Source organism: Nipponia nippon, unplaced genomic scaffold, assembly GCF_047370975.1.
Source record: "Nipponia nippon isolate SJK-2023a ecotype South Korea unplaced genomic scaffold, ASM4737097v1 scaffold_1, whole genome shotgun sequence".
Taxonomy (NCBI): domain Eukaryota; kingdom Metazoa; phylum Chordata; class Aves; order Pelecaniformes; family Threskiornithidae; genus Nipponia; species Nipponia nippon.
This window is the reverse complement of record NW_028262290.1, coordinates 74,562,475-74,589,601: the sequence shown is the minus strand read 5'-3', so window position 1 is coordinate 74,589,601 and position 27,127 is coordinate 74,562,475. Positions and strand designations below refer to the sequence as shown.

The following is a 27,127-nucleotide window of genomic DNA, read 5'->3' as shown; positions in this document are numbered from 1 at the left end:
AATAAAAGGAAGATCTTCCTAAATTAATTTATACTGGTTAATTAACTTCTAGATAATAACTAACTATACTTTTATGCAACATGAACCCAATATTTTAAGCTGGACACCTGAGGTTACACACTCAAAATCTCACTGTACCAGCTGTTGTACAGGTCCTTAGCCTGAGCATGGACTTAGAAGGCTGAAAGCAGGCAGCCACATTTGAATATTAGTCTATCACAATGCTACTGTGTTGGTTCATCAATTAATATAATCTGTTACTTCATTCTGATTGACCCCTCTATATTTGAGAGATTTGCTAAATAATTTGTTTCCTGAAAAATGAAAGTAAGGATGAAAAATGAAACCTGGCTGCATGCAGATTGTTATAAACACTGCCCAGGACTACAGAGTGGTATAGTAGGTAGTTATTTGAGTGGCACATAGTTACTGGGGAGTGCTGGATACTCTTCAATAATGCATACCACCTCAAGCTAGGAAAGTGTGACTAACTAAAGGCAGGGATGCAAATGTTGCTGTGTAAGCCTTTTCTTCCTTTCTTCAGTCCTTTATTTGCAGTGGAGAGGGGGGCAGAGGGGGAAGGAGGGAAAGAAATTATAAGAAAAGACTTGGTGTGCTACATTTGCTGCCTGGACTTGCTCCTGCTGTTTACCTTTAAAAAGGTCTTACATGGCTGTTGCTCTAAGAATAAATAAATAAAAATAAGTAAAAAAAAACTCATTTTCAAATAATTTGCTTTGTGAAAAGCCTTGACAGATTTTTATAACTAACTATGTAAAAGCAGCTGGAGAAAAAGTTGCACCTGCACCCCAGATTCAAAGAGACTCCAAAACAAGGCATATTTAATAGCTGAAAAGGTTAGCTTTGCTTTTTTGGGGAATCCATTTTCCTGTTCATTATCCTTCCAAAGTATGGAAGAGAAAAAGCCCTGATAAAAATATTTTTTAAATCCTGCTGGTAATTGCCAATCCCTGTGCATTTTTAATACTAAGACTCTACAAGATACAAACTGGAGCAACTCACTGAGGCTAACAGGGCAGAGAACTTGACTTACAGTCTTTTCACATTGTTTCTCTGATATATGGCAGTTCCATGAAGGGCAGTACCACACCAGGAAAGCTCAGTCAGGCCCTGGCATTACAACATCACCCTCAGAGGAACTGGGCACATGAAATAATGACACTGTGCTACAGCAAGTGGGCAGTTTCAGCAAGTAGCCATTGACAAGTTTAACTTAGGACCAATACATCAGCTTTCATCTGTGAATTCCAGTGCTCTTTAGAAAGATTTATCACCCTTAACTTAAACTTGGATAAAAGACTTCTAATTATATGCAGTGTTCCCAATGAGGCAGAGAAAGTCAATGCCAGAACAAGGATCAGAGCTGAGCTCCTCCAAATCCATGCCTGATAGGATATAACCAGCAGACTGAGCTGTAGCTTTTAGTAAAAAGTTTAAGAAACTTCATTTTGACACCTAGATAGCTCACTGAGGGAAAGAATTTCATATTGTGGGTTGGTGTTTCCCAATACTTCGTGGACATTCCAGATCAATGTATGAAAGTAACACACAGGGGGAAAGGCTGGCCCTTTATTTTATTTGTTGGCAGTTCTCTTTAACTGATTGAGTCTAGCTCTACTCTTTTTGGAACAGAGAAAGCCACGCAACTAATGGGTGGAGCCAGCATGTGTTTTGGGACAGTGACAGACAGAGAAATCTGTACGCTTTCAGAAAAGCCCCTGGTAGGCATGGTGTGAAAGTCACCTTGCTCTCTGCCAGCTCACCGCTCCTGTGGACTGCTGGGAGAAGGCATCGCTCTGCATGCATCACTTTGCACTTTTCAAGGCCAAGGATGGAGCCATCTTCTTGCACTAAGGGCAAGAAGTGTTGCTGCTCTTGGGCAACTTTTAATTTCCTTATCACTTTTTGAGGTACCTATAGGAATCAGACCAGTGTGTTCAGAAGAAAAGTCCATCTTTCTTTACTTTGTGCTTTCACAGACTGTTACAATTTACTAAATGCTTCCCAGAGGTCAAGTGGTGTAGCAGCGCTGCACATTATGCAGTAACTACCATCACAATACTTACACCAGCACTGGAGAGAATTACACCTGAAATGCTCCCTTTGGTTTTATAGTACAGAGCAGTGTCCTCCACAATACCTCCAACTTTACAGTATAAAGAATTAGAATGACTCACTGTCCTACTTCAGATTCAAGAGAAGGCACACACTTCCCTTGCTACTAAGGAAAAAAAAAAAAAGAAAAAAAAAAAAAAGCTTTCAGGCATCTTCTCTTCCAGCTGTAAAGATGTGGCAGGCAATGTAAATTGAGCATTCTTGGCAGGTAGCTTCTTCCTAATGTTTATGGGTCAGGTTGTCAGACATGAACGGCAGGGTCAGCCAACTTCTTTTCTACAGTAAGTGACATACATTTCTACTTGTAGACATCTAAGTGATTTTGTGCTCTGGTCACCTTATCCCTGTGTTTGTCTTCCAAGCAAAATTTTAAATGAAATTTTAAATGATATTTTAAATTATCTTCAATCAAATGGGTATGTTCTATACGTAGATGCAAAAGACATTTTGTTTTATTTCTTTCTCCTTTAGGTACTGTGCTGATAATTCAGGTTTTCTCAGCATAACGTTGTAATAATACAAACCAGCCACCAGTGACCATATTTACCTCTAGTGGATATCAGTGAAAACAATTAAATACAAAAGCCTTCTGTAGATGGGAGTTTCCAAATGCTGAATGTGCCTCTACAGAGATGTGAACTAAAAGTCCTGTTTTTTTCTCAAACTCAAAATTGTTTCTCTAACTATTAACACAATACTAATCTGAAATTATAGAATCAGACTATTAGGAGTGCAAGACACCACTTGAATTCAAGGTGAAACATCAATGACTTGACATCTCTCCTGACACCAAGAGGTGAAGCTTTTACAGTTTAAAGAGATAAATATTTCTACCAAAACCTTACCAAAATCTCCCTGAGGAAAATAAATGTATATTTTTTTTAATCTAAAGAGACTGAAGGCAGAATCCCTTGATGTCAGTATCAGAAGAATCCTTTCCCCAAAACTTTTCTCTGTTGCTAAAGCTTAATATCATAGATTTAAGGAGTGAATCAACAACATTCTCAGAAAATGTTATTTTCCATCAGGTTTTCTTTTGATTTTTCATAGATTTCTATATCCATATTCCATCTTATGTTTTGTCATCCCATTAAACGATTATATGAGTACAGATGATGTTATCTTTTTCTTGGACTCTTATTTTGTAGAAGAATGGAGGAAACTATGGAAACCTTATGAGGGCATTGGTTGCCTAAGCACAGGCACCTAGTGCCTAAATGGCACCTTAGGATATCCTGACTCATCTCTAGCTGCACTCTCAAACAGGTGCAGGATCACTCTAAGTTCTGTTGTGCATCTGCCAACACCATACCAACACCTGGGATAGCCTAGGGAACCTAATAATAGCAGTAGACACCTTTAGCACAAGCAGCTGTATTGCTCTCCTATTTTGGAGCAGTGTTAAAGATCCAACTAGCACCAGCAAAGCATGGCATAGAGATGTTACTTTCATAACCCCTGTACCTAGAGTGCAATGGCAGCAACAAGGATAAAGCTCAAATACTTTCTGGTTGTCCTTTTAAAATACACCTCACGTAGTGAGAGAAAAACCCACTGCCACTCAAGCTAGATCCCAGAATTAGAGAATTATCTTAGACAGACATCTTTCCACTTTTCCAAATGCTGTATTAATTAAACTCTGTTGTAATCTTCTGCAGCAGCAGCAAAAACCTGCTGTTGTGGCAACCCTAGAGCTGTTCCTCATGAACAGGCTCATGCTGAAATCCTCAGTTTACAATATCTTCTGAACAGCCCAGAAACTTGTCTTTAACTGGTATGCATTGAAGTTTCCAGAGTAATTGTGACATTTTATTTGTATGACTACAGAGAATAATATAAATATTTCAACAGAGGGATGGAGCCAGTGTCCATTTAGATCAATGGAAATTCTCACATTCTTCTTCTGAAATTATATCAAGCCCGTAATAAATAAAACTTTATTTTAGTTAAATAAAATGTAGAGTGGTACTATTCCACAGAAGAAAAAAACAGTCTTTTTCTTTTAAATGCTTGTATCTGCAGGTTCCTTCCATTTCCAATAGACGCATTACCGTCATATTTCCATTTTGTACTTAATGTCAAAATATGATATTAAAAAAACCCAGCCCTGGTTCCTCATTATGCTGAGCTGTACTTGCATAATTATTCTTCAGGCTTCACTTAATTATATGCCCCACGATGTGTTACTTTTCAACATCCTAAGTGGTACCACCTCACTGCTAGGAATATTAAACAATGAAAGGCAACACTCTTTTGTTTGGTTACACAGCATGCTGTGTCTGAATTCAGTCTCCTCTCACAGGTCCCCTCTCCCAGCTTCTGTATTATATTCTTTACAAGTGTTTCAAAGAAGGGCACTTACAGTCATGCTTGCTCTACAGTGTTAGGGTTGGTGTGCGGCTTTTCGTATTTCCTGTATCCCAGAATTTCCCCCGTTATTCAGAATGAAATTTAAAAAAAAAAAAAATAATGAAAGAGAATAATAAAAAGAACAGAAAAGACATAAGAAACTACAGAGATTCAGAAGTTTTATTTCAGGTCATTTTTTTCTTAACCTGTCAAGATCACAAGCTAGTAATCAAGGTGAGGAAAGGAGCACTGGAAAAACTACTTATCTACAAATGGTATCTCTTAGATACCTAACACTGTGTTACCCTAAAAGAGCAGGAATGCTTAAGAATAAATGAAGAAAAACAGGCGGTGACTAAAAAGATACTGAAGATTTTGCTCCAGTTCAATTGGATGGGATCAAGCCTTGTACATCCTAAAAATTTTTTCATCATAGTCCAAAAACATGGGACATTCTGCCCTCACAAGTGTCAAACATTGGTATATTGACTAACCAATCCAGAAATGATATTTTTATATAAGAATGATTTTTCTGAGAATAATTTAAAAAACTTTGATTCTGAGAAGCCCATTGGCAATGTCCAAGTGTGTGAGGCAGATGGGATTTTTATATGGTCAACATTTTTCTTTATCAGCCAGAGAAACTGAATCCTAGGCAGTGAAGTTAAACAAAAGACTCCCATTGATTTAAATCAGCTTTGTGTCAAACTGAAAATGAGGATATACTAAGAGTGTCCCTGAGACAGGAAGCTATTTTAATAGTTTAGCCCAATAAAAGTTCACTTTGTTTTATTTTATGGCTTATTTTGTGCAACAATATTCCAAATTATAGTCCTAAAACAAAACCCCTCAAAAAACCCAACCAAACCAAAAATCAAATTAAATTAAATTAAATCTCACTGATAAATCATTCTCAAATGAAATCTCACTGATAAATCATTCTGAAAACCAAAGCAACCTATCAATCATTCCCAATCAACAAATCCTAACATTTAATCACAGGCATATTCACACTTCAACATGGATCCACTTCTGTCTTTAAGCTTCTAGTTAATAATTGTGTTGTCAAAATGCAGAATCATGAATAGTCCTGAAGGCTTTTCCTGTGCAGAAGATGATGAATACTTTTACTTAGCCAATCAAAAGTTTATTTACTTCTTAAGGTATATGTCCCTTTAAAGTAAGTTCAAATAATCAAAATTACAGGCTTTTTGCCATTTGAAATCCATTTTGAATGTTGTAGAAAGTGAATATCTGATAAATAATTACTGAAAAAGGCACTGAAATAATGCCCAAAGACAAATGCTGATAGTCTTGCTTTTTCTCTCCCAAGAAATAGTTCCTTTCACAAGCTGAAACTGCTATGATAGCTGTTTCACTGAACTACATAAAAATTAGAACAAAAGAAATAGCTGTAGCTAAAATTATGTAAGTGGATTTATTTACTGAAAAAGTGCATAATTTTGTATGCAAATAGCTGAAGCTATCCCAGTGTTTTTCAACATCTCCTCTATGAAGCTTTCCAATGTGTTGAAAGGGCATTATATTAGGCATTTTGCATTGTCATTGGCTTACCTCAAAGGGATATCCAATATCCATTGTTGACACAAACAACCTGCTCTATTTTGAAATTCTTATATTTGCTCTCATCAGCAGCATAATGAAAGACTACAGTTTTATGAAATCAGAGAGCTCTTCGTTTTCAGGCTAGGTGTACTTCACTACATGGTTTTGTGAAGGATGCTTTTCTTTGGTTTTTTTGTTGTTTTTAAAATTAAAAAAAAAAAAAAAAAGGATAAAGGCATTTAGGGAACAGCTGAAAGGAATTCAATTCTGCAGATGAAAAGTTTTGTAAGTGCCTCATGCTTTTGTGGATGAATAATCACAAATAGTGTCCAGCGATCTTGTCCTAGCTGACCACAGACAAACAATGATCAAATGGCACTTTCCACAGTCTGGCTTGTCTGTGAGTTGCACCGACTTTCCCAGTTTCCAGTTTCTTAGTTTGCTGGGTAAAGTTGCAAACAACTGTCCCTACCCTCAGCTGTTCCTCACTGTACCCTTCCCCAAAGAACTGTCCACAAGAGGCCTAGGCATAGGAAAGATTAAAAACAGAAACCAAAAATCCATAAACAACTTACTATAGACACCAATGTCATCATTGGATTTTGATATGGACTGGGATTTTTCTGAAATGCAACTGCTATGGTAGGTAGAAATTCATAAGTCTGTAAGACAGTTACATTTGTACAATTTGTGCACATCCATAAGGTTTAACTGACAACTAGAAACTACAATTTAACAAAAATGACCACAAAACAGTGTTGTTCATAAAGACTTATTTGAATGAGTAGATTTTGTTTCAAAAACAAATGAACCGATAACACCTACCATGCAACAACAGAAAAAGTATTTTCAAGTGCTAAATAAGGAACTTGTCTTCCAAGAAAACAGTATTTCCCTGAGGCTACTCTGTACCTTCATGATTCATTGTAAGACTTCAAACTAAAAAAAAAAAACAAACCACATAACACATCTTCTGTTTTCTTTGCTGCTATTTCAGTGTGCAGTTGCACCCAATATGCATGTGCCAGTGAAGGCAGGGAAAAAAGAGAAACCAAAAAAGTGAAAAAGGTAAAATCTCCAGGAAGTATTCCTTTGCTGTTCCAGTAAGAATATTAAGTATGCTCTTTGGGCACTGTGAGAATACTTTTTTTCCTTTATCAAGCTGACTGATTGTAAGGAATCAAGTAAATTTTGGGGCTATCTCCACAAAAAAATATTAATACTTTGATGGACAGAGTGTGATTGGCCTTAGTGTGGTTCAAAGAAATTAATGAAGTCTTTTATCTGAGCAGCCTGATAGCTGTCTCCAGCCCTTCCCATTTTTTTGAACCTGATGAGCACAACCCTCGCTAACTGTGCACTGAACAGCATGGACAAAACAGCCCAGCCAATGTCCTGTTCTCCAGTGTGCTTTTCTTCCAAGAAACACCCTCAACTATTACTGTATTTGGGACCAACACCCTCAGAGATGCAAAGATGCAAAAAAGGGGAAATCAAACCAAAATTTCAGTGAAGCTTAAATTTAGAAAAGCTGCAGTCAATATCCATAGATCAGACAGTATAAAATCCTACAATAGAATTTCTGCATCTTAATTTTTTTGTTTTGCTAAAAAGCTCTGACTCTATGATCCTAAGCAATTTAGGAACTCAAGTATTTCAAACTCACTTAAGCCAGAAATATGAATTTATCATACTGTAAAGATACTTTTACATTATTCTGGGTATGAACTAACTGGGAAAAAAACAAAAAAGACAAAAAAAGGGAGGAGGTTCATAAGAGTAATACAGCATCAAAGGTTTCTGCATAGAATGGTGAGCTTCACGTGTTTTCCATAAACCTAGGGTACAGACTGTGCTTAAAACAGCCTTTTTTTTTTTTTTTTTTCTCTGATAAAACCAAAGAGAAAACAAGGAAAAAGGCATTTGGATTGATGCCCAAAGTCCCATTTTAAGGTTGTGTGAGTTTTTCTCCCAGCTGCCTAATGGTAGAGAGAGACAATGTAGAGAGCGAGCTATAAAATGTTCACTATATGTAAAAAGCTGTACTGAAAGAGCAGTGTTAAAATTGCAAAATCAAGTACTCAAGAGACAGCGAAGCAAGAATTAGCCTTGCCTCCCTTTATATGCAACATCATGTAGTCTTTAAATACACCATGACACGGGCTTTTTTCTAGAGCCTCTCTCCACCTTATTCAGGGTACATGAAGAATGGAGTTCAAGTAATGAGCAGGTCTTTGATATTTTGGTTATTTTTATTGTTCAGTGCACGTCCTTAGGCCTCACCCATGCACACCACTCAAACCTTGAGCTGAAGACAGAATTATTCATTTCCTTGTGGTCTTCCCTATGGTGCTTATCACGCAAAGCTCTGTGAGTTTCATGACGGTTAATTTATCTTAACAAAACCTCTCCGAAGTGCCAGGATAATATATCCCACTTTACAGACAGGCAGCAGAGGCACATAGGCAACAGTCAATGCTGAACTACCCAGAACTCAGGTTCTGTTTTTTTGTCACATTTTATAATAATTTGCACCTTCAAACACAGCACCCTTTCACTTTAATTGCAGTTGTGACTGCTCAGTGCTTCTTCATCTCAGTCCTCAAGATCTTGAGGTGGGCATTCAGAAATGAGAAGCACACCGTTACTGACCACCTGTGAAACATCTAATGTAAGGGACTGTGCAACATCACTCAAGAACTCTGGCAGTCAGAGGCGGGCTCTGCTTCTCCAAGCCAGAACTTAGCTGCCCTGAGCAGAAGGCATCCTTTCCCTTTCAATACTTGTAAGAAACAAGGCAGAAGTACCACGTACAACAGCATCCTTTACTTCCTGGGCCTGAGCAGGACAGGAAGTCCTAGGACAGTTTTGTCTACTGAGGAAGTATGAGCCCAGGTTCAAAATAAGAGGGGTTCACCTGAAGTAGAGCTTGCTCATAATTGCATGCGAAAGAAAGGAATGAATTAAGATAATGGACAAATGTCATTATGACATTTTCTAAGTTTCAAACCCTTCATTGGTGCTTCAGCTCCTTGTCACATCTTTCTTTTCTCTTGCCTTTCTCCTGTTTCTCCAGATTCTAATTACAGGGGGTTTTGTGCAGCTAGTCCCTTTGCATGTCTGTTCACTCTGTGAAGATGCCATATATGCACTTAGTCAGCATTCAAGGCTGTGGGGAGTTTAGGCATGATGAACAAATACAGGCTTCTAAGGGATATGAGCTGTTATTGAGTATATGCAACCCTTTTTTTTTTTTTTTAGACCTTTGAATATGGCCAAATGTGCGGGAACTTTCACAAAGGTACAATGTTCAAACACAAATGATAACTCTATAAAATATCGTGTCCATGATCCAAAGAGTAAGACTGTGAGGGTATTTCACATAAAAGATCTTAAAGGTAAAACAGTACTTATTTCTAACTTCTATTATAATCCCCTCCTCTTCCACTGTCGGTTTCATAGATAGTTGACATACATTTGAACAAAAGTGGGGAAAAAAACCCCAAACCTAACCACCACCACCACTGCAAACCCTGAAAGACATAGCTAACATGGAAACATTACAGCCCAAATGCTTACTTTCACAAAATTATTCATTTACAAACTACAGGAATGGAACGTATGGCTTGTGTTTATACAGAACAGTAATCAGAACAAGCAATCATATTGAAGTAACAAAAAGCATCATTTGGCAAATATTCTTCAGACTGGTAAGTATCCCAACTGCTACTAGTTTTGAAAGGTCATACCTTTATTCTCTGTCATGACTAATGTTATGGTATTACTTTCATTGTGAAATAGCTATCAGTCGTATTACTGTTTCTGGGAGCCCATGGTGACATCATACAAAGATATGAGAAATTCTTGTCCCAGAAATACTTAAAACACATAGATTTGTTTAACTTTTCTCTGTTCTTCAAAGATTACAAATTTTCTGAACATAGCGAAGGCTCTCACTGGTCTGGACATTGGTAATTCTGTGCATGTGTTATCTCCTTAAACTTGTGTGAGTTGTATCTCCTTGTATCTCCTTAAAATTGTGTAAGAAGTCCTACTGGTACTTTCACGTTTGAAAGTTAACCCTCCACAAGTTTTTGCAGAATTATTATCAAAAAAATTACTGTTCAATTATGCTGCTACTAGGTCTGCAAAACTTGTAAGTATAGAAACACTGAAAAGTTGGTTGGTTGGTTGGTTGGGTGGTTGGTTTGTTGGTTGGTTTTCCCCATTACAAATCAAGCTTCTTCACAGAGTTCCTATGTATTTTAATTACTTATACCAAAGATACAGTGATACTGTTGCAAAGAGGCAACAGTGATATGCTGGAAGAGGCTCCTATGAGTACTTAACAAAACCAAACAGCAGTCCTCAATGAAGAAAACCAACCTCCTTTTTAACTTTTATCAATCAGAAATTTCATCAGAAAATGCAAAATTTCCTTGAAATAGTAAAAAAAAATCTTTGAAATAACAATAACAATGAAAAAAAGCTGAATATATCAAACAATAAAAAAAAAATAGTATCAAACAAAATATCAAAACGTAACTTTTTTAGTTTTCAGTTTTAACTGAGCTTGTTGGATAGCAAGGTCATGGTCTCATGCAGAGAGATAAGTCATCAGCTGACCAGCTTCCTGCAGGGCAAGGCAGCCCATACCAGTGCATGTCTTTGTGGGTCCAAAGCACTCCAACCTTATTGCTGACTGACAGCACAATAGCTTTCATTTCTGACCTTTATTGAGCTTGGAATCGTAACCTTCATTGCCACTTTTTTCCATAATAGCTAAAACAGATGCATAGACCTGGGGTCTGTAAGCTGGGCAGAGTGGTGAACATGCCTGGCCATTTATGGTTTTGAAGGAGCACTTAATCTGGAACATGTGCTGAAATAGCAATAAGAGACAGCATGAACTACACAATTCAGCTCAAAGGCAGCATAAGTGGGTCTTCCATTATTACATTTCTTTGTCATGTTTGAAAAGTCATTCCCCTGTGCATGGATGTTCTGTCTATGACCTGGGAGAGTGTCCAGTGATGACTAATCTGTTAGAATCATTGAAAAGGGGAAAAAGAGGCAGTAAAAACCTCACACAAACCATATCATTCATTGTATAAAGCACAACTGATACTACTCATATAAGTTAGGCTACATGAAAACTCTTTCTACACCACAAAAGGCAGAGATTTCACACAAGGTAACTAGAAACATTCACTGCCCAGGTTCATACAGCATGGTTGATGGTGGACAAGTCCATCCATGAGGGTGAAATTTAACATTGATAGCATGAGGTGGGTTATTTCTGTTTTCTGCATGTAATATTTGACAGAATCATATGTCTTGTTGCAGCACATGAATAAAGTAAAAATAATAAACATGTAACCAAGTTTTAGCATTCTTTCAATTAGATTCATTTCCTAATAAATGCATCCTCTGTTTTGATATTTTAATAACCATATATATTCTTTTGTACCTCCCTGTGATGGTAGCTTAAGATTTCATTAGTTCCATTGACTACAAGGTATTTGCAAGAATTATTCTTGTTTCTAAATTATAAATTGATAAAATTAAGTTTACCTATCAAGTGCCTTGAATTGGAATAGGCAAAAAAGAGAAAAAAGTGATCTATTTTTGTTTTCTGTTTTCCTTCTAAACCAGGTGATGCTGTTTAGATTCTTTTTCCTCCTATCTAATTTACATTTAACTTGGCTGCTGATAATATGTCTCTAATTTGTAATTTCAACTGATTACTGATGACGTACATGGGTTTGAAGTGAATCCTATAATCAGCCTTCATTTTCAGGAGTGACTTAGGATTTTGGCTGCCCATCTGAAAAGGATCTGATTTCTTTTATAGAAATTATTGAAACATTCACCATCTGAACCTGTAAAGACCCCTACAGTGTCTAATCACTGAATCACTCACAGTCCTTGGCTGCTTCAGATAATTTAGGTCCACCACCTTTCAAAACTTGTGCTTTTCTTTTGTTTTGCAGGTTTTCTTTGGTTTTGAATATATTCATCATAACCTCCTCTAAAGTAATTAAAACTCTGGTAATAGAAAATCTTTCAGGAAACATAATTGTTTTCCTATTTGGGGGATCATTTTAATCATTTAAATTATATTTGATTTATTGTACTCATTTTTAACTCAGAATTATTGCTATGCTTAAGATATTACATCAATGGAATAGCCCATTACCATGGGGAAATGCATCCCTTATTTTCATAAATAATGATGGGAAGTCAATTGCAAAACAAATAAATGCTAAAATGTAGACAAAAAGATTGTTCTCCAGTCAGATGGCATTAGTTCTGTGAAAGATATATCTGCAGCTATGTCAGATGTCGTGTATGCATGTAATAATTTGGGTGGTGCAGTAGGGTGAAAGTTGTCTCTTGTCTACCACTGTGGAACTGCTGCACTACCATTGTCAGGAATGATAGAACCTGTCCAGTTCTTCATCCAACAGAAAAACGTATTGCCCATGCGGATAAAATTATCTTTAATTTGGTACGGTTTATATCTTTTTTTAGTCTGTGATTAGCAGTTAAGTTCAGCTATTTGGCAGTCTGAGTGATTATCAGGTGCTCTTTTCAGATTCTATTTAGTCTTTGTCTCAGCCTTGTGAAAGTATTTAGTGTTTGCTTAGTGCAACAAGCACTTTCTAGATGTCTTCTTACTACAAGGAGCACGATGATTTTAGTCAGAGAACTTCCCTCAGTGCAGATGTTTTTCAGGGTGTTTTGAACACCTAATACAGTCAAGGTTAGTCTCTTGTCTAAACATTATTAATGTACATAGGCAGAAAACAGGGAAGAGAGAAGGAAACATTCACTGCAGGAGGAAGCATTCTTTAATATGCTGTAAACACCTTTTCTAGTGTACAAAAATATATATATTACTGGCAGAAATCTGCAGGATATCAAAATCCATTTTTAGCTAGGTAAATATTTTTTCGATAGAAATCTATATAAATACATGTACCCTAAGCACGCTCTAAGTATCATCTTCTTTATCTGTCTTTGAAAACAAAATGAACAACATTGTAATGTAAGATGCTAGAAGCATAGTTATTTGGAGCAGGCAATAGCGAGCGCAATAGGGTTACTGAGTAACTATTTTCCCCTCAGACCCTGTAAGACGGAGAGAAAAAAGAGAAAACAGAAACAGCTTAACTCACCAAAAATCAAACCACTGCATTGCCCTCTTAGCCACTGAATGTTTTGGGATGTAAGACTGAAGATTACATCAGTACAATAAAGGCTCCCTGCTCTCTCTACCATCACAAGCTGTACACTAAAAAAAAAAAAAAAAAAAAAAAAAGCGCAGCTTTACCCCAGCATCACAGCCAGTAAAAGTCAGAACAGATAGAGAGGTACAGAAAACAGGGAGAGAGAGGGAAGGGTTAAAGGCATTATCGCAGCCATTAGAGGGAAAAGTTGAAGCAATACAAGCACAGTAGACTTCTTTCTCTCCCCCCCCCTCCGCCCCCCCCCCCCGCCTTCTTTCCCCCACTCCCCTCTTCCCAAGCTGGATCAGTGTGTAGGGAGGGCAGTCATCACGCCATCCTGAGCAGTGAGAGCTGACGTTGGACGAAGCTGCCAGGTAGCTGAAAAAAGGCACAGAAGGCAGCTGATACCCACTTTTCAATGATTTTTTTTTTTTTTTAGTCTGAATCTGGACTTCAAGCAACACAGCGCCTGAGACAGCTTATCTGAACCACACTGTATTGCAATACTCGCTCTTCCCAAAGAAAAAGACTCCACTGAGTAGCAGAATGCTGCCAGTGTCGCAGCTAGGGCTACAATACAGAGCCTTTTTGTAACATTTTAAAATCTCTTTCTGTTTATATATTTAGAGATACATACATACACTCATTTATCAGTTCTTCCTTTTTTGAGGGTACCTTTGGCTTTTGTTACCCTGATGTGACTTCTTCTTCGTCTTGGAATGATGGGGATCTTTCTAGCTTATGTTGGATTCATTTTCTTTTCAGTTATGTATATTCAACAAGGACTTTCTACCCAAGGTAAGATCACTTATTATCAAATACATGTGTGTGTTTTTCTGGGCTAAAACAGACTGAGAACAGGATTTGGGGGGGGGGGGGGGGGGAAGATGGATGAGGAAGAATAGAATAAAAAGAAGGAAAACAACCACAATGGATAGGACATGAGGACACCAAGCATCAGGTTTACACTTAGCTTAAAAATTGTCTGTAAATAGGAACAGAAGTGAGAAGTTTCCCCAAAGTGGGAATAAAACAGGCTTCCTTTACTTGATTGCAAAGAGGGAAATAACAGGCACCTTGCAGAAGAGTAAAGGGGTGTTTGTGAATGGACATACATGTGTTTGGGTTATGCATGTTTGTATATATGCATGTATAGATACAATAAACACCTACCCGTGCATGCGTAATTATTGCATTCAGACCAAGTACTGGATGGCTAAATCTACTGCCTCCCTTAAAATATTGCAGTCTCCTTTCGTGCTGCGTCCCCTTTCCTCTCCTGTTATCCTGCAGTCCTCAGAGTCAGACCTTCATTTCGATTCTATGTGTATTTCTGCCCCCCCCCCAAACAAAAAGAAAAAAAAAACCAAAAAAGGGCAGAAAAAGACAAAATCGACTTCTTTGAAGACCTCCCCCCCACACCCTCCCTCCTCGCCGAAAGGCGCGCCTTGCATTTCAAGCAGCCCCGGCGCTGCAGGAACCGGTTGTTTGGGACCTCGAGGCTGCGGCGACGCTGTCAGCACCATGGACAGATCGCGCGGGGACGCCCCCTGCGCCCGCTGCCCGCTGCCCGCTGCCCGCTGCCCGCTGCCTGCTGCCCCCCGCCCCCCGCGCTGCCCGCTGCCTGCTGCCCCCGCCCACCACCCCCCGCCCGCCGTCCCCTGCTCCCTGCCCGCCGCCCTCTGCTCCTTGCCCGCCGCTCCCCGTCCCCTGCTCCCTGCCCGCTGTTCCCTGCCGGCAGCTCCCCGCCAGCTTTGCGAGCCTTTGCCGGGCCGCGCTTGGAGGTGCGATCGGGGAGAACGCTGGCAGTATTCCCCTCCGCGTCCCCACACCACTCACACGCACTGACCAGGAGGGGAGGGAACGAACAAACAAAGAAAAAAAACAAAACAAACTTACAAGCCCCGAATACGCAAAATGCACGGTCCTTTTGTCAGTTTAACTCGGTGACTAGCAATCGCTGACTGGGGGTGGGGGGGGGTCGGGGGGCCAGAAGAAGGGACACCGTGAAATATAAAGCTAGTAGCTTTGCTAAGTATCTGTCGCCAAGCACAAATGCAAGGGGAAAAATAAGTAACACTGGCTGAGCGTATTGCTAAATTATCCCACCAATTCCAGGTTAGCTAGAAAGACTGGATAAAGAGACAGAAAGAGGGGAGGAGACAACGAGCAGTATTTCCTTCGCATCATAATATGCTCTAGTCACTCTGTAACAATGCATAACAGAAAGCAACATTGCAGGGTCTTTCCAAATTTTCCTCTTCTTGAAACACAAGTTTTATTTATTACATAGTTTGTCTGTAGTCCTCCTCACTTGACTATCATATTTCATTGTGTTTCACAATTTTAAAGTGAGTTACAGGAAATGATGAGAAAGAAGTAAAGACTGAGACTTAAAGAAATACTGGTGCCCTGGACCATGTCCATCAGGATTAGTTTTTAAACGTAGCAGCGGTACACTAAAATGGTCAGATCCTGTTTGTTAAAGGACTGGGATACGAAGATAAAGGTTAGTTCTAGAAAGTGTCTGCCAGGGCTGAGAAACAGACGATGTGTTGCTTCTTGGTCTGATTATGCAAGCAGAGGTTCTCAGAAAGAGTAACGAACTCAGGTAAAGCCTTCAAAATGGGCATTTTGATGACAGGTGGTAACCCACACCTCAGAAGAGCACCCATTCCAACCGCCGCTCCAGCCAGCTGTGGAAGGTTTAACAATTCACAGGTCTCCAGCTCAGCCCTATGAAATACAACAAATCAGGCTGCGTTTTTTTCCCTCTTCCAAACTGGTCTTGCACAAAATCCCTCAGTGAGTCTTGGTGAAATACTGCATTCTGCCCAAGGGTATTTGGACCTAATTACATGAAACTTTCCTAGCCCCTGGGAGCAAGCAGGGAGGTCTATAGCATTTCCCATGAGCAGAGCTTAGAGTGTAAAGAAGGTGAATTTGTGCATAAGGGAGGAAAGGCATACTTGGGTGTGAGAGAGACTGGGGGAGATGATGTGCAGGAAAACTGGAAAATCAGAAAAGAAGGAGAATAAGGAAAAAAAACAGATTAATTAAAAAAGAAAAAAAGAGAGAGCCAGAAGGAAAAAGGCAACACGAAAAGCGGAGAATAAAAAATGAGTAGGTAACAGGAGATCTCAACACATTATGCATTTGTTTTGCAGCAAAATTCACTGAGTTTCCCCGAAATGTCACGGCCACTGAAGGGCAGAATGTGGAGATGTCTTGTGCTTTCCAAAGTGGCTCTGCATCGGTGTACCTTGAAATCCAGTGGTGGTTTCTACGGGCAGCTGAAGACCAAGAGGCTGCAGCTGAGGTGACAGGCACTCAGGTACAGATCCTCTGCCATGGGGTCCCCAAAGCGTCTGGGAACGCCACGGGGAGGGGGGGGGGGGGGGGATGGAGAGGAAGGGAGGGAAGGAGAGACGGCATGGGGGGCGGGAGTGGGAGGGAGGTTCTGAATCTCCCCAGGGACTTAATTTTGACCATGAAATAACAGTGCAGGAACCCGCAGAGAAAAATGCCCGCCTCAAGGGATGGTGCCTTTGGTGCCTGTCACTCTCAGGATGCAGCTAGGGACGTTCACAAAACCACACAGATATCCAAAGTCTAAATTTCTAAATTTTTTTCTTTTTTTTTCTCTCTCTCATTTTCCCTTTGGAAAGCAGCTGTTCAGAGACTGCTCCTTGTGGGAATTTTTTATTTCCCAAATGGCAGGATCCTACACGTGCCATTCAATTTACAGCTGGTGCAGTCGAGTTGGGAACCCTAACTTTGCATGCAGCTGCCACAGGAGGGCACACGCTTGCGGGGGCCGGGGAGCAGGGGGGAACCAATGCCCTAAAGAGGCAAAAAAAAAAAAAAATCAGACAACAACGCAATTCCGAGAGGGACGGAGGGGGCCACGTCCGCTTACACTGCCACCCAGGGACGCTCCTCCCCTCCTCCGCTGCCACCTCCGCACCGGTCTCGGCGTTCAGCCTCCCCGAAAAGACGCCCACGCGAGTCGGGCGGGTGGGGGGGCGGCGGGTCCGTAGGGCAATGCCCCTCTGCCACGCTTTGGGGGTGCCTCCCGGCCCCTGCCGGCTCTCCCCGCCGCGGCCCGCAGGTGGCACACGCGGCGCGCCGCTCCACGGGCTCGGCGGCGGGGAGCGGAGGGCCGGCGGCGGCGGCGCGGGGGCCGGCGACCCACGGCGCGCTGCTTTCCCTGCAGGTGGAGCTCCTGCCCGAGCGGGACCTGGACAGCGACGGCACGAAGATCAGCGTAAGTGGCGCCGCACAGCGCGGGCAGCCCCCGCCGGCGCGGCGGGTCCTACCCCAGCCAGAGCCCACCCCGGGCGCTGCCGGCGGCCGCCTCGGAGCAGGCACGGCCGGGTGCGGCAAGGCTGTTCTTCGCACCCCCCGCTCCCCCCCCCCCCCCCCCCCCCCCCATTCCTTCCTCATCTATGAAGCGGGCAGGCGGCCGGCAGCCCGCGGCTCCTTCCTCGCCGGCCCCGGCAGAGGGTGCCCGGACAGCCCTGCCCCACGCAGCCTACACCCCTGGGGACCCCTGGGCACGAAGGCATCGGCAAGCGAGTCCCAGGCAGTAGACCTTCCGGCAGACTGTTTCCACCCCGTGAAGGAGTCAGCCTGCGCCCATCCTTTTACCTCTTGTTTTCATTTACCCTGGGCATCTGCTGCATCTGCCTTAGTGCTCCAAAGCTGGTGTTAAGGGTGAAATTTGGCCGTGAAGCTGCACTTTCCTTCAGTGGGGTGTGCAACTATTTAAATGGGTGCTTTCCCAAGTTCATATCCGCTGGCAGAAAAAAAGCTTAGAAAGTCTTTGAACAAGACTTCTCTGTTGGGAGTGATCTCCAGTCTTGGCCACTGAGACTCTGTCTTAGGAAAGTGGGGTTCTGACACCAGAGTTACTGATCTGCCGTTTGGAGATTAAACCAGAATGTTGTCTCAACAAAATTGTGAGCAGCATTGCTCCAGCCCTTGTCCAGGGAAAGGATGCATCCTCAGCAGACCCATATCCTTCCTGAGTCGGGCACAGCCACAGCCCCTGACCTCGGAAGAGTTCGGACCCTCCTCCCTCAGCATCCCAAGAAATGTATGGTGGGGGTGTCATGGTGTGGTGCTCACTGCAGGGGAAAGACACAGATACTTAGCAGATACTGCAGAATGAGTATTCCTTATGAGCCCAAAGGGGTTTTCCCTTTCTAAGACACAATCCCTTCAGAAGTGCTTTTTAGCTGCAGCCAAGGCTCTAAGTACCAGCAAAGCTTAAAACAGCAACAGATAGAGGTGAATCATTTCTGTTAAATCCTTTGCTGTGCTGCTCTTTGATGCCTACAGATAACTAACCAAGTAATTACATCAGGTCAAAGTGCAGCTAGGTATAGCTGAAGGGCATTTATAAAGGAGAATTCAGGTACATTATATTTAAAATGATACATATTCTAGCCATACTTACATTTCCTATGATACTTCTCACCATACACTATAAATGATTTGTGTCATGGACCGTATCTTCAGTTACATTTGTAGACTGTCTTACAAATGAGGTCCACATGTGGTCTTTGTATACTATTCCACTAGACATAGTGCTAGCAGCCAATTTATTCCTTATCAATACTGACTCATTCAAAATCCCCATAGTAATCCCTAAGATCTGTGACACAGTATAGGCTGTAAAGCTTGTCCCATCTTTCAAGTTAAAAATCTTTTTCTCTCATTATGTATGATACTAATTCACAATGGAGTATTCATACAGTGGTTTTATAAGCTTGCATAAAAAGTTTTATATTTGCAATAAAAAAAAAAAGTCAACATTAGGTTGACAGTCTAAATACACTTGTTACAAATGTAGCCTTCCTTTTTTTCTTTCTCGAAGACACACACAGAGTCTCCATTAGTACTACTGGAAAGTATCTTCATGAAGAGGACAGCAAACTTTTAAGTGCATTTAGTAAATTCTTTAAAGAAATGGTAAAATATACTAAATGTGTTTTTAAACTGTGCTGAAATACACCAGTTCCATTGATTTGAAATGATAATCAGGCATAAATTGAAAACATGCATACATGCTGGCTGCAACAATTTCTAAATTTCAAATGCAAAACCCAAAACAAATTCTGTTTTTCATTAGTGCTATGCAACACTGTTAACTTTGCAGATATTGCATAGGAGCAAATGAAGGCAGAATATGACCTACAGATCCTCTTTCCATTCATTTGAAACTTCTTCAATCCTTTTGCTGAATATGAGCTGTTCAGTAGAGATATATTATTATTGAATAAGGTTTAAATAACTATCCAGCACTTTCTGTGTAATTAATATTGCATATGTTATGGCTGAAAGTATGCAATCCATACTTTCAACTCAGTTTGCCGAGTATAAGTTCAGAGCTGGATACAACACAACAGGTTGTAAAGTCCATCCAGTACCTTAAAGCAATAATATATTCACAAGTATTGCTATTCAATTTATCAAGCAGGCAGAATAGGAGTTTTGCCAACACTGGTGACTACAGCATGCCAAGCTATCAGAAGCAATGTGGTGTATAATCACCAATAACGTGCCTAGTTTCAACCTAACCAATCTCCATTTTTGTGATCTACCATATATTCATCACCCTAATGTTTCCTCATTGCCTGTCATTGATATGACACAAAGCAACATTTGCAAGTGTGTTTATGTAATGGTGGAAGTAAACCAGGTTCAGAAGTTCTTCAAAGCTGAAGTTTTCTGTCCCACTGCATCCCTTTTAACTGGCTTCCTGTGGGGCAACAGATATTAATCCAGATAGAGAGTAATAGACAATTAATTAAATACAAATTCTCTAAAGTGATGAACATACAGAAAGGAATCTGTTACCTTTCCTAATGCATCTTAATACCTATCACACATTTCTGCATAATTTACTCATGTGTGTTTTAATTACGTAAGACAAAAATATATTATGTTACCCTCAGATATTAAAAGCAATTAAAAACAAATCAGGAGTCTTATTTTAGCTGACAACTTTTAAAACTGTCTTGAATATGTGCTACTTGAATATGTGCTGCAGAAATGATACATGACTTCTAATAAGTACACAGTTATATGAGACAAAAGGAACTACCCGACACAAGATGTCTTCTTATGGTTAATAAACAAAAAATACCAAAGGTTTGGACATGCCTGAAGGAGACAAATTGAATGTCAAATATGCAGTTTCAATGTAGTGAAGAGTACAACATAATCTAATAAATTGTTATTAAAGAAGTTCAAATATTGGCAAACATCTCCAACAAAATTGTTAATGTACTAGTTCAAAAACTGAATTATTCAATAAAGCCAACTAACTGGAAAGGTTTAACCAGTGAAGTGCACAGATACGAGGTTTATGTAAGGAAGCTCACTAAGAATGTTCATGATCTTAAGCAATTAATTGGAATGAGCATGGTTGTTTGGGTTGTTTGTCTGAGGCAAATTAGCATTTCAGAGCAAACCATCTAAACAGTTTTGGAAAGAAGATGTCAGACGTCCTTATAGATACAAATAATCATACTCATCCTTGATGCAATTTCCCTGCAGTAAGCACAATCACACCCCTGATTAATTTGGCACTTGACTTCTCTGAACAGGCTCTACATTGGTAGAGCCTTCCCAGAGAAAGAATAATACCTGACAACATGTTTGTTTGTTTGTTTTCCTGGCAAATTTGCAGACAGTGAAAGTACAAGGGAATGACATCTCCCACAAGCTGCAGATTTCAAAAGTGAGGAAAAAGGATGAAGGCTTGTATGAGTGCAGGGTGACCGATGCCAACTATGGAGACCTTCAGGAATACAAGGCCCAGGCATTTCTCAAAGTCAATGCTAACAGCCACTCTCGGCGAATGCAAGCCTTTGAGGCATCTCCAATGTGGTTGCAAGACATGAAACCTCGCAAAAACATCTCAGCAGCTGTTCCAAGTAGCATCCATAACTCTGCCAATCAGCGTGTGCGTGCCACCTCCAGCCCTGAAGCAGCAGCCAAAATTCCCAAACAAAGTCCACAATCAGGTATGGTAAAGCATTTTGAGCTTTCTTTTGATTGCTTACCAGCATGTAAAAGGAGGCTAACTCAACAAGGTAACCAGGAATTGTGACTAGGAAGAGTGTGGTGCTCATTTATTCCTCTTTCTTTCTGGCTCTATTCCTCCTGCTATCTCCTTACTTCCTAAAAGCTGAAGAATAAGTTTCTGGGCAGAAGAAGCAAAAAGCCTTAAATTCCTATATGTGGATTTTATATCTACTGTTTTTATCCACCTCAGGCTAGCTCTCTAATCAAAGCTTAGCTTTCCCTGTAGTGTGCGTGGAGAGAGAGGGGCATGTCAGTGACTGACTCATCTCATTTTAAGATGGCTGTGCATGATAAATTAAATAAAACACCCATCCAGAATTGTTTCTTCCTAAGTTAATTTACACCAGTCACCTAACTTTTATATCTCTAACATTTGGTGAAATTAATCTACTTTTAATATAAATTCTATTTTCATAAGGAACTTGACTTCTAAATCTAAGCAGACCTTAGATACACCAGATTGTTTCTCCATTGTGTAGGCTTTAGAAAGACCATAGGTTTGTCAGAGAATGTGGGTTTGTCATCTTTGGCTGCTTGACGATTGGCTTTGAATCAAGCGTTAAAATGGCAATGCCTCAACTGTCTGTCACGTAGAAATTAGCATACTACACATTTTGTTTGGGAGATTTTGTACAGCACTGTATACATAACCTATAAACGATATAAGTCTTCATTTTCTACATTAATACAGTAAAATTCACAGTTATGTAAAGGTACATGAATATACAGGAGGTGCAGATGTTGACCACTGTTTAATGGCAATAGAGAGATGGACAGGATAAAAAATTGACACATTGTAAATGACCAAAAATCCTCTGGAAAACAAAGTGTACAAGTTTAAAGGTTTCTGCGTTACTTCTGTTTACACTGAGGGCCCAATGTAAGGCAGGAGATCACCACCTAGCTTAAAATATATAATGGAAGCTAACCTAGCTTGTTCTGATGCATCATTTTTCTGCTAGCAAATGCCATGTCATCAAAACCAAAACTGGGAATACAAGAAATTTCATAGCACACCTATCATTAAATTACTTTCATCTTATAGGCGTAGTATTAGAAAAACATTTTGATAAGGAAAATACATTTCATTACAGATTGGAACAATATGATTATTCATATGAAAATTCTTATTGCTATTAGAAAAGATGATGCACATACTATGACCATTTTACCTCTGTATACATTTTTTTAAATTTATTTAAAAGTTACATTCAGTTCTCTTTCCCTGAAATGGAGCCACTTTCATTTTTTAGCCCTTTCAAAAAATGTTTAAGCTGTTAGAAGAAAATAAATATTTCAATTGATTTTAAATCATCATTCTACCATGGCTTTCCTTTCAGAGAAATGTATATACTGCTTATTTTCCATTGGACTCATACATTTCAAAGTAGCAGACTTGTCCATAAAGTGAAAACTCTGGTTTCTGTTCAGTTCTATGTGAAATTAATTAGAATACTCACAAGTTTATGAAATATATAGCTAAAGACTACACTTCATTGCAGCCAAAGTGTGCACACAACAGCTAATCCACTAAATCACTTTGGATATATAATTGAATCTATAATATTGTTTGTGTCTTTAGTCCAAGCAATGTCTTGCCTGATTACTGGACATTTGTTATTTGAGAGCTAGTAGGTTATTACATGGAAAAGTCCCTGAAAAAAAAATAGAAAAACTTAATCTCTAATTTTTTCCTTGAACAAAGACTACTGCGGATCAAGTACAGACAATCCCAATCATAAATAATTTAAAAATTAAACAGATTAAAATATAATTTAATTTATTATTTTTTTTTTTATGGTGAAGCACAGATTAATGCTGTATTCATCAGAGGTGAAACTCATCTACTGAAGAAACAAAGAGAGTACCAAGAATCCATATTAGGCTGAATTTCAATTTAACAGTCAATTGCTACACAGTAATTACTGGTGATATTTTTGATGAACATCAGTTTAACTCTTGAGAACCAAGATTTACTTTCCTTTACTTGAGAAAATCTGGGCCTGATTTTCCAGCTATGGTGTGATTTGGATTTTTACTCCATTTTACAGTCACTCTAAACCAACAGAAATACCCACGGGAGCACAAGGCAGTGGGGGTTTTTAGCTCTATGTAACTTTGAGGAGCAGCTTCAGGCGAGGAAGGAGAGACATAGAATCATAGAATCATAGAATCGTCAAGGTTGGAAAAGACCCTTAAGATCATCGAGTCCAACTGACATCAGTTGTGAGACCTCAGAAAAGCAGAAAGGAAGTGTCATAGACAGTAATAGACTTTCTTGTTATGATATCAAATCAACACAATCTCGTTGTACTGTCAAATGAGAAACTCTTCCTTTCTTCAGCATCACGCTAACTATATATGCGTGCACAAGACTGCTGTGTGATTATGTGTAAGCAATGTATCCATCCAGCCTAGAACTCAGAAACACGGTTGAATACAAATTTGTCATTATTAACCATGTGTTTGTATTAGAAAGGCATAGGGGGTGATTTTGATGTGTTTGTTCATGCGAGTAATACATTGACTTCAGCAATACTGTTTGAAGAGAGAAGTACTATTAACCATAGGTAATTGTATCAAATATTCTCCAATATTAGAGAGCCAGTGCATAGTTACTGGCAAGCAATAAATTTTACTGCCATGCTCAGGGACTATTGCGAAATACATTTACAGCAGAGTAAGAATATCCGTGATAACTATGAGGGAGCTATATAGCCAGGGCTGACAAATTAAAGTGATATGAGGTCCATTCAGCATTTTGCGCTGCTCTGAAAAATGCTATGTGAGTGTAAAAAAGATATTTGTTATTGTTAGTGTAAAGGAGACTCAATATAGGAAGAAAGCTAAAGAGAACATCTCTCACAGTCTTCAGATAATATACTGAGAAGCACTAAACATTTACCTCAAAGTCAAAAAAGTCAGGAAAGCAAAAGTCAAAGCTAACACAGCTTGACCCTTTCATTTCATATTCACAGGCTGCAGCAAATGAAGTAAGCTATCACAGCTTAACAGGAATCTGAGTAATTTGACAGACAAATCTGCATATATCTAGGAAATGTCCTACGTAGGTGGAGTGACAGACATTTTTTTTTCTGCATAATTCATAACAATGTTTCTTAGTCCAAAGATAAAAGTACAGAGTTATCACAGAGCCTTGTAACTCTAAGCAATGTTACAATTAACTGAGGTCCAAGAGATGCAATGAATTCAGGCAAAAGGAAGCTAAATAATCTACAGGCTGCACCAAATCTTATTGTTTCATGGATATAAATCTAGACAAGCTTTTCTACCTGCATTCAAGTCGCTCAACATTTATAGCAACACAAAGGGCTGCGGAATTAGATGTCCTGCGAATGTGTGTATCCCCCAAACTCTTCCTGTTCTGCCAATGGTCTGTTAAAGCACTCAAAGCCATTAGTTGCTTTTCATACTCAAGAAGATAAGGCTCAGAGGACTCAAGAGGGAATAGCTACAAATGAAGCAGTGACATTAGGTCCATTTTCTGACTGCTTACATACAGACTCTGCACATTTCCAGCAACTTTTTGTTCTTTCTTGAAGTAACAAATTCAACTATTGACTTAACTACATGCCAAAACTGTTTCTGTGATGATGACAGAGTTGCAGTGAGTGACTTGAAAAGGAGCACAAAGGAGAAAATGGTCCTTGCCTAAGACAGAATGACCTTGATTCTTGCCATCATAAACCACACTGAGAAGCTGATCATCAGGCGTGAATGCAAAAGAAGAGGATGAAAACATATTTCTTCAGTCTGTTGATACTGATAAACTGATGACATTCCTTCCAGCCTCCATTTTTATCTACAGAATCCAGGAATCTTTTATTATCAACCTATTTTAAGCACAAATTTTATGTCCAATTTGGAATCTTCTGGAATATAAACCAACTTCTGTGTTGTTTCTTTTTTTTTTATTTTACATCTCCTCTTAAAGTGAAGCGACAAAAAGTCTGCTCTACCCTCCACCAAGGCGACAGCCAACATTACTGCTTTCTTCACTAAGAAAAAGACTTTGGCTTTTGCAGTTCCTGTTTTAGAAACTGTGAGTACCCATAAGGCTGGGAGGCACTAACCATTACTGTGATTGTTGCACAACAAAATGTCAAGTCTCTGTTTCCTTAGGACTACATTAAAGCAAAAGCCAAATGAGAGTTTTGTTCTTCTTGTTCTGAACCTTATTCAGCCATTGTCAGAAATGCTTGCAAAAAGATGGTGCAAGGACTGTCCCATTTTACACCTCTGTTTACTCTCTGTTTTCACTTGAAACTTACACTTTGGTTCTCTCTTCCTTAAACTAAGCCATTCCACTTTTTTAGCTTCTCTGAAATAATGGAATAAATTCTAACTATGTTAGTTGATGTAGCCCTATTAGCCAGTTAGTTGTTGACCTTGAAACTGTAAGCGTTTTCTGAGAAGTGCTAATCTGCTCCAAATAACTTCATTGACAAAGCAAGGTCTTAACAGCAGCTAAACCCCTTTTTTTAGGCCAGGATTTCCAATGCACAATGAACTCACTACTGCCTTACACTTCTTTTAAAAAACCCATATCTTAGTTTCTTATATGTGCATACTTACTGGCAGAACCAAATGCATACAAGTATTTAAAATCTTGTTCCTAGTGCTTAGTCCAACTGAACCCAGTGATAAACAAACTGTTTTCGGTGGATCTGCAGTTCTAACTCCTGTCACAAGCAAAGTGATGTCCACTTTTTGTAACCATCACTCACTGCCATTGGCAATTGCTGATACTACACCACTGTCACCTTTCAATTCATTTCTATTCCTTTTACAAAAACACAGGTTCAGGAACTAAGAAGAGAAATCACTTGCCAAACAATGTGTGTTCATTTTTGTTGTTCTACAAGATTTAGCATCCCACATGCCCATGCCAGACTGAGTACTGCATATGCTCAGTTTCAAACATATCCTCTCTGAAATCAGAGCTATTATTTTCATCCTTAGTTATGCCCATGGTTAAGCACTAATACTGAATCATAGAAGAAAATCATGGTCTTTTCAGATTTGTTGAGATAATCGTGGATTCTGTCCTTAAACATATGATATCTCCACTGTAAACATATTCCTGTAAAAGTGATGGTGCTTGGAAAGAAATGTTAAATAACCTTAGCTAATCACAAGCAGGGGTAAGAGGGAATTTGAGAAAGCAGGTAATGGCAGATTAGAAACGGCTTACTACAGGAAAGGGGACTCCATGGCAGATTTCCATTTTTATTATTCAGACATAGCCTGGACTACTCTTGAGCAGTTGCTTTTTCAGATAACGTACAGGTTAGATGCATGAAAACATGGAAAACTGCCTTTGGATGTTGTATTATGTATTCGCCTCCTATGAAGCCAATCCAGAAACAGTGAGGACAGACACAGCAGGAACTAAATGCACAAAGTTTAAGAAACTCATTTTGCCCTTTCTCCATCTACATTGTTGTTTATCTACACACATGTATACTGAAATCTTTCCTATTCTTTTAGTAACCTTACCAGTATATTTTGCTGTCCATCTGCAATTGCTGCATATGTCTCTCTTCCTTTCTTTTAGCTATTTAAAAATGAACCTTTCAGACTCTCCTCATCTTTAGAACAGAACTGATATATAAAGATCTGGTAGAGGACCCCACAGGAGTTCCCTGAGTAGCAGAATCACAGTCATTCCGTTTTACATGCCTGATATAAATTTATTTGGTAATTAACCACTGGAAAGATTGCAG

The 27,127-nt window shown here is 39.5% G+C and overlaps 1 protein-coding gene across 5 annotated transcripts in view; it reads left to right on the top strand.

Annotated features, from left to right (window-relative positions):
- Positions 1–13,581: 13,581 nt before the first annotated feature.
- VSTM2A (V-set and transmembrane domain containing 2A) overlaps positions 13,582–27,127 on the top strand; it is a 30,197-nt gene continuing 16,651 nt past the window's right edge. For 3 of the 5 annotated variants that reach the window (XM_087759900.1, XM_087759909.1, XM_087759933.1), the window contains exons 1-4: positions 13,583–14,081; positions 16,451–16,617; positions 17,500–17,550; positions 20,983–21,319. In XM_087759900.1, the coding sequence (XP_087616026.1) occupies positions 14,003–14,081; positions 16,451–16,617; positions 17,500–17,550; positions 20,983–21,319 (634 nt within the window). In that variant the 5' untranslated portion in view covers positions 13,583–14,002. Of the gene's footprint in view, positions 14,082–16,450; positions 16,618–17,499; positions 17,551–20,982; positions 21,320–25,335; positions 25,419–27,127 lie in introns of those variants that run through there. The other 2 variants (XM_087759924.1, XM_087759916.1) reach the window with 2 other exon arrangements.